At 54.8% G+C, this 12025-nt stretch overlaps 1 protein-coding gene across 1 annotated transcript in view; it reads right to left on the bottom strand.

Annotated features, from left to right (window-relative positions):
• RASGEF1C (RasGEF domain family member 1C) overlaps positions 1 to 10287 on the bottom strand; it is a 38183-nt gene extending 27896 nt beyond the window's left edge. The window contains exons 1-4 of the mRNA XM_047092106.1: positions 10111 to 10287; positions 9833 to 9955; positions 8529 to 8666; positions 331 to 531 (exon numbers count right to left, since the gene is read on the bottom strand). Coding sequence (XP_046948062.1) covers positions 331 to 531; positions 8529 to 8666; positions 9833 to 9955; positions 10111 to 10287 — 639 coding nt within the window. The remainder of the gene's footprint in view (positions 1 to 330; positions 532 to 8528; positions 8667 to 9832; positions 9956 to 10110) is intronic.
• Between the last annotated feature and the right edge of the window lie 1738 nt (positions 10288 to 12025).

The following is a 12025-nucleotide window of genomic DNA, read 5'->3' as shown; positions in this document are numbered from 1 at the left end:
GGTAGGGAAGGCACTAGTTGGTGGAAGATCACACAGCAGGTGGTAGCAGAGCCAGTATTTGAACCCGGGTCCTCTGCCCCAGGCCCAGACTCTTAGGCAGGCCGAGCGTATCCAGCCCTCCTGCTGGAGTGGCGAGACTGTTCCAGAGCTAGGGAATCCTGGAGACGCTGGCCGGCCCTGCTGTGACAGGCTCCAAGCACTGGGTTATGCTGACACAATGCAGGGCGGTGGTGGGGGGGAGGGTGGGGAAGGGGGTTGGGATCAGGGACAGCCGGTTCTCAGCTGTTCCTGGCTCTGGGTCCGGGTAGAGGATGGCACGGGCCTGCTCACCAGCTCCACGTGGGTCAGCTGCTGGGCCAGAGTGTAGGGGTCACTGCAGACGCCGAGGAGCTCCCTGTGGATGGAGGCCGGTGGCTTGGTCCTGTAGGAGATGGGCTTGTCGGCCCCCAGCAGGCCTTCCGGGCCCTGGCCCTGAGCTGCCAGCTTCTGGTGCAGAGCCTGCAGGAGTTGATGCATTGTCTTCCGGTACGCCTGGAGAGGAGGTGGAAAGAGAGGGGCTCGTGCCCGAACACCCATCTCCCCATGTCCAGCGTCTGGGGCTCCAGGCTGGCAGAGACAAGCTGTTGCTTGATGTGCCCGCGCCCGTCCCCTCCTGTGGAAGCTGGAAGATCACACATCAGGGAGGGTGACCGTGGTCCAGGGCCGCCCTGCCTCTTTGGGCTGGGGTGTGCACTGCCAGGGGGACAGAGGCAGGGAGAGAGGAGGGAGATGCCGCAGGTGCTGGCCTTTTGCTGGGCTTTAATGGGGGCCCCTCCACTGGGGGCCCTCCTCTCTCCTGACCCAGAGTGGCCTTCCTGACTAGCCATGCTGTCCTATCTCTGCCCCGACAGTACTTCTCCAGGTCGCTGCGTGTGACTTCTCTATGGGGCCACTGCGGGAGGTGATCGGGGTTGTTTACTGCCCCAGCAGAATGACAGCTCTGCAGGCTCAGGGAAGCCTGTGTTGCCACCTCTGTGCTGTCAGGGCTAGGCCTGGCTCTGGGCACACGGTGGGCCTTTAATAACTACTGACTGTACTGACAAAAGTGTCTCACCATTCAGCTCAGACAGATGCCTTCTTGCTTTGGGCTGCCCTGGATTGGGGAAGAAAGGCCAGGGCCCCACCCTGGAGGGGCACCCATCCTCCCCTCCCACATCCACAGGGAGATCGATTATTTCCCCCCCATCAGAGACCCCTATTTCCAAGGAAAGCACCATCAGACTGGCTGTGTTTACTAAGCCTGACATCCACTGTTCCCAAGGGTTTTCTCAGTAATCCACAGAAGGAGCCCCTGAACTTGTCAGCAAATGGCCCCCCAGAGGTTGATTCAACCCCCACAGGCCTGGGTGGGAGTGTCTGAGGCCTGGCCTCCTGGCCATGATGAACCATCAGGCAGGGTGCCCAGAGGGCCTAGAGGGCTGGGAGAATAATGGGTGGTCAGTCATCAGTACTTCAGGAATTTCATAATTTTTTTGATGTTTATTTTTGAGAGAGAAAGAGAGAGAGAGCGAGAGAGAGTGAGCACGGGCAGGGGAGGAGCAGAGAGAGAGGGAGACATAGAATCTGAAGCAGGCTGTCTGCACTGATGGCAGAGAGTCTGATGTGGGGCTCTAACTCATGAACCGTGAGATCATGACCTGAGCCAAATTTGGACCCTTAACTGACTGAGCCACCCAGGTGCCCCTAGCGCTGCCAGGTTATTTCAGACAGAAGAAGTGTGCTTTCTTCATGCTGCTTTGAATCACACAAATCCAGTAGCATTTTGCAGGTGGGGCGTCTGGCAAGCTGGGCCGAGTGTGCACGGAGAGGCCTCAACACTGAATCTGACAGGGCTCCAGGTGGGGTGGTTGAGGCCCAGCATTGTTGTGGTGCCCAGAGCTCTGGGAGACCAAGATGGCATCCGCTTGGTGCTCATGGAAGTGCTTCTCTGTCAAGCGGTCATGGGCAGAGCCCTCAGGACATGGGAACCAGGATGGGAGGCTGTCAACCCTAACTGAACCCGAATGCTAAGCCTTGCTTCCAGAGCCATGGTGGGCAGACCCACTGGTTAGCTGGATAGTATGTGGATAAACTGAGGTTGCCTGCAGACTAGCTGTGTCAGGTCCAAAAGTGTGGTCAGCACGCTGCCTATCAGATCTTTATTTGTGTGCTGGGAAAATGGGGAGTTGGGTCCATCCTGTGAGCCCTGATACCTGCACTGGCCCCCTATCTCTGTCCTCACTCAGACTCAGATTTAAGCAGTCACACTGTCATCATGTTCCCTCCTTCCCCACTCACCCCTCCACCACCCCACCCCACTAGTCGCCCACTCCTGTCAGCCTTCGGACTGGCCCTTACTGCCTCCCTGGACCTCCTGTCAGGAGAGCCCAGGGCCCTTTCTCAGGCGGCATCTGCCTTGGCCTCATCGCCTCAGCCTCCAGTTCCTCCTGCCTCAGGCTGTCAGCAGGCTTGTCTGCATCATCCTTCGGGGTATGTGGGGGGAGTGATCCTCCCTATCTCCATCTGGTCCTCCCCTTCCCCTCAGTCATACGCTGTCTAGAGTGTCACTTAGTGTTTGTGTGTGGACAACATCCAACTTCTCTGATCTCCAGATCAGATCACGGCTCAGGGGTCACCTTGACCCAGTGCATGTAAGTAGAAGTCACCCTCACCTTGTCCAGAGCTGCTCCCTCTGTCTGCAACCCTGTCTCAGTGACTGGAGCACTGCCATCAGGCACGCAGGCCTGGAGCCATCCTCAAGCCACCCTCTCCCTCACATCCCTCCTGGTTATCACCAACCCTCTTGATTTTGCTTTCTGACATTTCCATGCTCTGTCTCTGTGGTCCTAAGAGACCTCAGAGGGCTCCCCGCATCCATGCTGGCCTCTCTAGACTCCACTCTGCAGCCAGAGCCGTCTGTCGAAAATGCACATCTGACCCCTGCCTCTCCCTTCTTTAAAATACCTCCAGGCCTTTGCAAAGACAGAAGCCCCGCAGGACTGGGGGGTCCTGAAATCAGGCTCTGGCCATGCTCAATGGCCTCCAACACGGCCCCTGCCTGCCTTCTCAGTGCTCCAGACACATGCAGCTCCTTCGTCCCTTGACCCCTTCCCTGCCCCCGGCAGGGCCTGTGCAGCCTTCTCTCTCTTGGCATGCTCTTATCCTTGGGACCTCAGAGCACCAGGCTTCCTTCAAACACTCGGCCAAGCCTCGTTCAGGGGATTGAGTATCTCCTCTCTCTGGACTATCGGCTCCATGAAGATAATACCGTGTCACTCTTTGCTCATCCCCAGCGTGAAGGACACGGGGACTCACACACGTGCTGATTGGATTAATGTGGCCTTCACCTGCTTCTCATTGGTTGGCCTCTCCAATGTAGATGTCAGAGCCCTCCTGAAGTCAAGGATGCAGCGTATCTGTTCTAGTTTGCTAGAACCACGTGCTTACCCTATTTTAAAAATACACACATAGGGGCGCCTGGGTGGCTTTGTCAGTTATGCGTCTGACCTCTGCTCAGGTCATGATCTTGCGGTTCATGAGTTCAAGCCCTGCGCTGGGCTCTGTGCTGATGGCTCAGAGCCTGGAGCCTGCTTCAGATTCTGTGTTTCCTTCTCTCTCTCTGCTGCTCCCCTGCTTGCACTCTCTCTCTGTCTCTCAAAAATGAATAAGTGTTAAAAATTTTTTGAAAACATGCAGGTAATTTAGCAAGACTTGTTTGTACTGAACCAATATTCACTCCAAATGGTTATCATTTTCCTGTTAGCTCATTCCTTTAGAATTTATCTGGTGGTGTTAGCCTCAAGCTTACTGTTGGTTCTTTACCGAATCTTCTGCACCCCCTCGGAATATGGGGATGGTATTTACCCTTCATTTCCTCGCTGATTCCTACACCCTTGTGGATAGAGGCTGAGAGATCCCCTAGGTGCATCCGAGCAGGCCGAGAGAGACCTAGCACTGAGAATGTTGAGGTCGTCCTTGGCCCCATCAGGAATCCACATTTCGGAACACGTGGCTTTCCTGCATGCCACCCATTTCCACAGAGCCACCTGCTGTGTGCACAGAGCTGGGTTTCAAGTGCAGAGGTTGTCCAAGAGTGAAGGCTGTGCTTCTCCAAGGTGCCTCTTGGACTTTCATGGTAAGAACTCATCTCTGGCTGGACAGCCCTGGGCCTCTGTTCTTTGGGGTTCTTGCAAATCCCACCCGAGCCAGCCCAGGGTGCCTTGCAATGGGCTTGGCCCACCTTGCATGGGCAGGAGCTTGGCACCTGCTGCCAGTTCTCCATGTCAGCTTTCTGCTACCTGTGCCCTTGGGTGCAGGTGAGGTTCCAGGGGCAGTGGGTCAGCCCAGCAGACAGTTGTGTGAATGGCAAAGCAAGGTCAGTCCCCCGGAGAGCCCATGGTATCAGCTTCCTGTGTGGCTGGCCCCATGGGTGAGGCCAGGGCACCAAGATCCTCTCGTCCTGTCTCCCTTACTGGGGCTATGACCTTGGGGCCTTCCCTGGCTTCTCCTTCAGCCTCAGCACTGGCCTCGAGCCAAAACTGCTGAGTCCAACCCACCGGAAGCCCCTCTAAGGCAGGGTCCTCTCCCTAGCACAGGGTGGCCCTGAGCAGGTTCAATGCAAGGGCCAGGTGCTGGGAAGACTTCCATGTTCAGTCATGGAGAAAAGCCTTTTCAGCTCCTCTCTGGACTTTTGTTCCCAGATAATGAGAGGCAGTGGGCAGTACAGGGAGGGACATGAGGGTTCAGGAGAGGGGGCAGCCTCTCCTGAGTGGGAAAGCCTCCTTGGTCCTGGCCCTGTGCTGTTTCCTCTTCTTCCCTGAGCTCCATTGTTATGTCACAGTCCTTACCATGCTCTCTCATTATAGAAAGAAGTTTAAGGCTCAGAGAGGTTAAGTAACTTGTCCAAAGACACACAGCTCTGAAAACACTCGTGCTCATTTCATGGATTTATGCATGGCATTTTATATCATTTGATCGTATTCCTATGTGAGAAATCTTTTATAGGATGATGCTGAAATATTTTTGGAGTCAAAGATATAATGTTTATAATTTGTTTAAAAATAATTTGGATGGAGGGCACCTGGGTGGCTCAGTTGGTTAAGCATCCGACTTCAGCTGGGGTCATGATGTCACGGTTCATGAGTTCGAGTCCCACATCGGGCTCTCTGCTGTCGGCCCTGCTTCGGATCCTCTGTCCCCCCCTCTCTCTGCCCCTCCCCTGCTTGTGCTCTCTTTCTCAAAAATAATAAACATTAAAAAAATAATTTGGAGGGAGGGGGAAGTGTGTGAAGGGATAGAAAAACGATTTGGCAAAATGTTGATCATTGTTGAACCTAGGTGATAAATACACAGGTGTTCACAGTTACTATTCTCTGTGTTTGTGTATGCTTGAAATGTTCCACAATAGCAACTCCATAAAAGTTAAAAATAAGCCCCATATGCCTGAATTTTGGAAATAATTTGTTCCCCATCACAGCTCACATTTACCAAGTGCCAAAATAAGAACACAAGTGACTTCAGGGATTCTTTGCTGCAAAGTTGTGTAGTGGGAACAGTATTTTTGCTGATGAACAAACTGAAGCTCAGAGAGGTGAAGTAACTTGTCCGAGGTCACACAGATGTGGTTTCTGAGCCTGGATCTATGTGGGCTCACATGGTATGGTCCAGACCTCATGCTCGGAGAGTTCTACTGGTCCTGCCTTATCAGTCTGGTCACCAGCTCCTTTCTGAGCCCAGCCTTTGCCCCTGCTGGGGGGCAGGGAGCAACCCATAGCCCCATATAGGGGAGGGGAGGTTGCACATAGAGGACATCTGCTTTGGAGGGGCTGCTCCTGTGTAAGGGCAACTTGGGGATCTCAAAGACACATGGAAGCACCCTGGCCTGGGCCTGGGCGGGTGGGGAGGGGGCCACAAAACCTCGTTCCAGCCCATACTGCTCAGCACACCTAACTGGATCCCAAGCCAGGGAATGAGAACATCTGCAATGAATTATTTCTGCTCTAAACACCTCCACCTGGTGGATGACTGCTCTTGACAGCCATTCCTAGGCCTCAGTTATTCTCATCCACGGGTAGTTAGAAAAGATTTCCCAGCACAGCCCTGGTGGCAGGCCTGGCAGTTTCTCAGGGGGCTGGCACTTGCGCCCTGTTTCCCTAGGGAACCAGTCCAGGACTTACACCCATCCCCACCACTGTAGCCAGAATGGCAGGGTCTGCCTTTGAAGTGGCTTCATCAATGGCAGAGGCAGGCCTGACAAGGGTGGATAGTTTCACCGATGATTTAGATCTCATTCTACTGAAAGGCCTCCTGGGGAGAGGGAGCTCTCATCCCCCTGCATACCCTCCACTCCATCCATCCATCCATCCATCCATCTCTTCTCCCCTCATCTGCTATTGCCCATCTCCCTTTTTAAAATTTTTTTTTTTCAACGTTTATTCATTTTTGGGACAGAGAGAGACAGAGCATGAACGGGGGAGGGGCAGAGAGAGAGGGAGACACAGAATCAGAAACAGGCTCCAGGCTCTGAGCCATCAGCCCAGAGCCTGACGCGGGGCTCGAACTCCCGGACCGCGAGATCGTGACCTGGCTGAAGTCGGACGCTTAACCGACTGCGCCACCCAGGCGCCCCGCCCATCTCCCTTTTTATATAGTCCCCTACCAACAGATCCATTAATTCACTCATCTATCTTTCCTCTGTCCTTCCTAACGTTTGCCACTCATCCACCTATCCATCCATCCATCCATCTCTTCTCCCCTCATCTGCTATTGCCCATCTCCCTTTTTATATAGTCCTCTACCAACAGATCCATTAATTCACTCATCTATCTTTCCTCTGTCCTTCCTAATGTTTGCCACTCATCCACCTGCCCATCCATCCATCCATCCATCCATCTATCCATCCACTCCTACATCCCTCCATACACTCACCCACTCACCCTCCCACCCATACATTCATCCACCTACCCACCTAACCCAAACTTCTACCCACCTAACCATCCACACACCCACCCAACCATCCTTCCACTCATCCATCCATCCATCCATCCATCCTCCCATCTACCCATCCATCCTTATTCACTCATCCATTCACTCAACCATACACCCTTATTCATCCATCCACCTATCCATCTATCCACCCATCCATTATTCACCCACCCATTCATCCATCCATCCATCCACCAATTCACCCACCCATCCATTATTCAGCTATCCATCCATCCATCTATCCATATTCATCCATCCATCCACTCACCCACACCCACATAGACCCATCCACCTACCCACACACCAACCTTCCCATCCATCCATCTATCCATCCCCCCATCTACCCATCAACCTTTCCACATCCGCTCACACCAAAAGTCCATCTGTCTATCAGAATACCCAAACATCTATCTTCCCCCTCCACCCATTCACCAAAGTAGCCAACTATCTATCCAGCCAGTCAGCCAGCATCTCCCTCCCTGCTTCTGCCCACCCTCCTGATTCATCCAATCATTGAGCTTTCTCTGACCCTATTTCCTGCTGCAACCTAAGCCAAGTGTCAGGATCCCCAGATGGCTTAGGGGAGGCAGAGGAGGAGGAGAAGGAGGAGAAGGAGGAGAAGGAGGAGGAGGAGAGGGAGGAAGAAGAGATGACATCTCACTGAGCCCTCAGTATGGCTAAGTCATTTGTCTGCTCTGTGAAGTGACCCACAGGCAAGGCCTCCCTCTCTGAGCCTCAGTTAGGTTGTGGACCTTATGGCTTCTTATTGCCCAGCCTGATTTAGTTTTCCTTTGTTTCACAAGCACCTGGTTCTGCCATGTCCAGACCCACTTTGAGGCACATGACTAGCTACCAGCTTGCCACATACAGTCTCCTCCCAGGGCAAGTGATGTGCATTCTCCCCAATGTTCTCTCCTAGGTAAAGCAACATCAGTGCTGGCCACGGAGTCACCCTGGAGATTCTGATAAACCTGCCCCTTCTAAATGTACCAGGAGATCTCCATCCCCTTCGCCGGGCCCTTCTCTGTACTCTGCTTAGAGGTGGGGATTTTTGCCCTCCTTTTACCTTTAAGTGTCTTCCCCAGAGTAATGCGGCTGGGAGAACAGGGCAGGGTGTGGGGTGCGGAGGCACCTGATGCCCAGGACACTGGCTGCCTTCCAAGCCACTAGAGCATTTACCCTGGGATGAGGTTTTGGCCACACGGGGGCGCTCTCTCCTCCTCTGCCACTACCAGGGCCCTCCAGGTCAGCCTAATGGATCACTGACCAAGGGCCTGATCCCAAGAGCCCATGAGAGGGTCCTTCCTCGCCTGCCATCTGATGCCATGTATGAGTACAGGCCAGGAGCGAGGTCAAGAGACGCCTGGAACCAGAGGCGTGGTTTCCCTGCCAGCTCTGTAGGGCCTGATTTCCTGATGGGGCAGAAAGGGGCTGATTTTAGAGGAGCTACAGTGTACAGGAACGGGCTCAGGTCCCGGGTGTAGGGGTGCAGACGGGGGTGTAGGACTCGCGCTAGACCTGCCCACCTCGTCACAGGGAGCGATGCGGCCCATCACATCCTTCAGGTGCCCGATGGTCGACTCCTCCTGGAAGTCCCGCGGGAATGTCTCCGTCCATTCGGCCAACAACTGGAGGAGTTTTGGGCCAAACTTCCGGACCCGGGCCTGCAAGGCAAGCCAAGGAGCGTCTGCGCCAGGTGAAGGGTGCCTGGAAGCGGGGCCACATCAACCGCTGCATCAGCCCCTCACCGCACATCCTCTGCCGGGGTCTGGACCACCGAGGCGGCGGCGCTGGTGGCCAAGGGAGGTGTGCCTCGTGCCTTCTCTGTGTCAGGTGACAGGGATGCGACATGGGGATGGGGCTGACCACCGTAGGACAGGGACAGACACACCTTTGAGGCAGGGTCCTCTCTTATTTTTGCCTGCCGGGCATCCGGTCTCCCTTCCTCTGGTGATAACATCTCAGTTTGCTTCGGGGGTTTCCCCCCTCTCACTCATTCCCAGTCCTTGGGGTTCAGTGGCAGCTTACCTAGCTTCAGGCCTCGTGGCATGGGCCCGGATCAGTGCTGGCCAATCAGAACACAGTACACACCCATCATGCACAGTGATTGGCTCACATGGACATGGCGTCTAAGCTAAGCCAATGAGATAGAGACTTTTATTGGGAACTATTTAGAACGCGGCATGCTCTTTCCACCCAAATTGGTAAGAGTAGATGGTGAGCCTAGGGCGGCAGAGGCCACGTGCCGCTGTGCAGGGAAAGGGTGAGGCTCGCACAGAGGAAAACAGGACGGAGGGTGGGAGGGAGAAAGACCAGGTTTCAATGCGGGTCATTTGAGCCCCTGGAGCCAGAGACACTTGAGACTTTGCAGTTACATGAGCCAGTAAATCCCTTTGTCTTAGGCCAGTTGCAAGTGGGTTTCTATCACTGTAGTAGCAGAGCCTGATCGACACACCTATAAATAATCATAGCCCGCAGGATCTGGCCAGGGACGGATGTGGGGAACCACAAGAAAGCTAGGCCATCAGCGGACCCCAGAGAGGAGAGAAGGTTGGAACAGAGTGTGCGGAGGGCAGGAAGCCCAGCAGAGGCTGCAGAATCATCCCACGTGGCAAGGGTCCTACTGACGGGGCTCTGGGGGCCCGGGTCTGGACTTGGTGTAAGCCCAAGGGCTCCCATAGGGCATTGGAAAACAGTACCTGGTTAAAGGTTGCAACTTTGTCCCCTCTGTCTCTGGTCCTCTGATAAGTCAGAAACCCCTGTGGGCTTCTCCTCCGGAGAATGGGGACACGTCTCTGCGTACTCAGAGGGCCCCTGCCCTGCCCCTCACCTTGTCCAGCACCGGCTGGTCCAGCTGCTGCTGCTCAATGCACAGGTGGCAGACCCGGGCCAGGAGCTCCCGGGGCTCGATGAAGAGGCGGGAGCTCAGAAGGAAGGTGAAGATGTAGGCTTTCTGGGGGGACAAAGAGAAAGGCAGCATGTGCTCCCCAAGTCATGGCAGGGATGTGCCCTCAGGACCCAGCGCAGCCCCAGCCCTACTGTCTCCCCATGCCTGGTGGAAGAAAGCCCACTCTGAGGCCCTTCCTCCCCACTGAGTGGGCCACCCACCTCGGGGTAGTAGTCAGTCGTGGGCACCAGGTGCTGGATGAGGGTGTCCAGGGAAGCTGAGGAGGGAGCTCCGTCCAGGAGGGGCTGCCCAGCCTGCTCGCCATCCGTGGGCTCCGTGGGGGGTGGGCCAAGGCTGCCTGGGGTGACCATGTCGGAGGCGCTCAGTGTCCGGGGCATGCCTGCCTGTAATAACAAGGAGAAGTTGAGGCACGCCTGAGCTGGGGCCTGCTGGTCCTCCGGGCTCCTGGCTGCGTGGCTCTGATTCCTACAGGCACTTTGGTGTCCACCCAAGTCCAGTGATCACTTCCTGGGAGGCCTTCTAGGGATCCTTAGCCCCACAGCACAGCACTCCTCAGGAACCAGCCACCTTCTACTCTTGGTCCAAGCCATTTAGGGACTAACCCCTTCCACTCCTACCTCAAAGCAATGAAGGTTGCTTTTGATAAGACTTGGACAATTAGCATATTGCCCCTGCCCCTGGCCACAAAGACGATTAGTTCAGGGATGGGTCTGATCCAAACTGGAGAGCTCATGTGCAATCCCAGAACTTCTGTGGTACTCAGAAGCTCTCTTCCCCCTGGAGTCCCTGAGCAGGCAAGAATGGCACCATTCGGGCCATCTTGGCCCCACAAGGAGCCAGGGAGGTGGGCACATTCCTGAGTTCCTTGGGTGGGGCCTTGCGTCCTGCTGTGCTTGAAGCTGCTGTGTGGACTCCTCCATTGCGTGAGCCTGTTTAACGTGCGGTTCTCTCAGGTGGCCCTGTGTAGCCTGGCGCTCCAGACTCTGTGTGATTCAGACCCACTGACCCATCCAGCTGTTTCCTCCACAGAAATGCTCTCCTGCCATGTGCACTCACTTATCCCTGTGCACCTGGCTAAAATGCTTCCTCGTCCGTGAAGCCTTCCCTTCTTCCCTACAGTGACCCCCGCCAAGGCTGGGCCTCACTTCAGGTGGGCAGCACCAGATTCTCCTTGTCAGAGCTGCTGGGTGCTTGCGATGTGGCTGGTGGTGTCTGGTGCAGAGAAAGGCCACCTGTGGCCTGTTTGTATAGTGACTTCACCCGAACCTCATCCAGGTGGGGCTCAGCGCACGTGCTCTGAGCTGGCACTAGACAAGGGCTGGCCTGTAGCAGGTGCCCATCCGTGTGTGTGCTGTGGACCCGGGTTTCCTCCCCCAGGTTCTTCCACATATCCCTGTAGGCCAGTCTTCCTGAACTAAGCCTTCAGGGCACTTATGTCTGTGAGTCCTGGCCAAGCCTGTGACTGTTTAACCATCCCCCATGCTGGGCATTGAAGTCACCCCCCAGTCTTCTTCTTCTTCTTTTTTTAATGTTTATTATTTTAATGTTATGTTTTTTAAAATGTTTTTTAATGTTTATCTCTCTGTTAAACAGAGAGAGAGCCAGAGCAGGAGTGGGGGGAGGGGCAGACAGCCAGGAGAGAAACCAAATCTGAGGCAGGCTCCAGGCTCTGAGCTGTCAGCACAGAGCCCAATGTGGGGCTCGAACTCACGAACTGTTAGGTCATGACCTGAGCCGAAGTTGGACACTCAACCAACTGAGCCACCCAGCTGCCCCTCTTTTTTAATGTTTATTCATTTATTTTGAGAGAGAGAATGAGAGAGAGAGAGAAAGAGAGCGAGTGAGCAGGGGAGGGGCAGAGAGACAGGGAGAGAGAATCCTAAGCAGACTCTGAGCTGTAAGTGCAGAGCCCAACCTGGGGCTCGATCTCCTGATCTATGAGATCATGACCTGAACTGAAATCAAGAGTCAGACACTTAACCGACAGAGTCATCCAGTCGCCGTCACCCCCACATTCTTAACCAGGGAGTCCTGCAGGGTTCCTGTAGGGACTTTCCAGGGAACAAAGTCTCCCCATCACCCTGCTCACTCTGCCTGTGTATTTCCCATGGCAGA

This window comes from Lynx rufus, unplaced genomic scaffold, assembly GCF_022079265.1.
Source record: "Lynx rufus isolate CCGP_SWC_20201006 ecotype Redwood Valley unplaced genomic scaffold, mLynRuf1.p SCAF_1, whole genome shotgun sequence".
Classification (NCBI taxonomy): Eukaryota; Metazoa; Chordata; class Mammalia; order Carnivora; family Felidae; genus Lynx; species Lynx rufus.
This window is presented reverse-complemented; position numbering and strand designations above follow the sequence as displayed.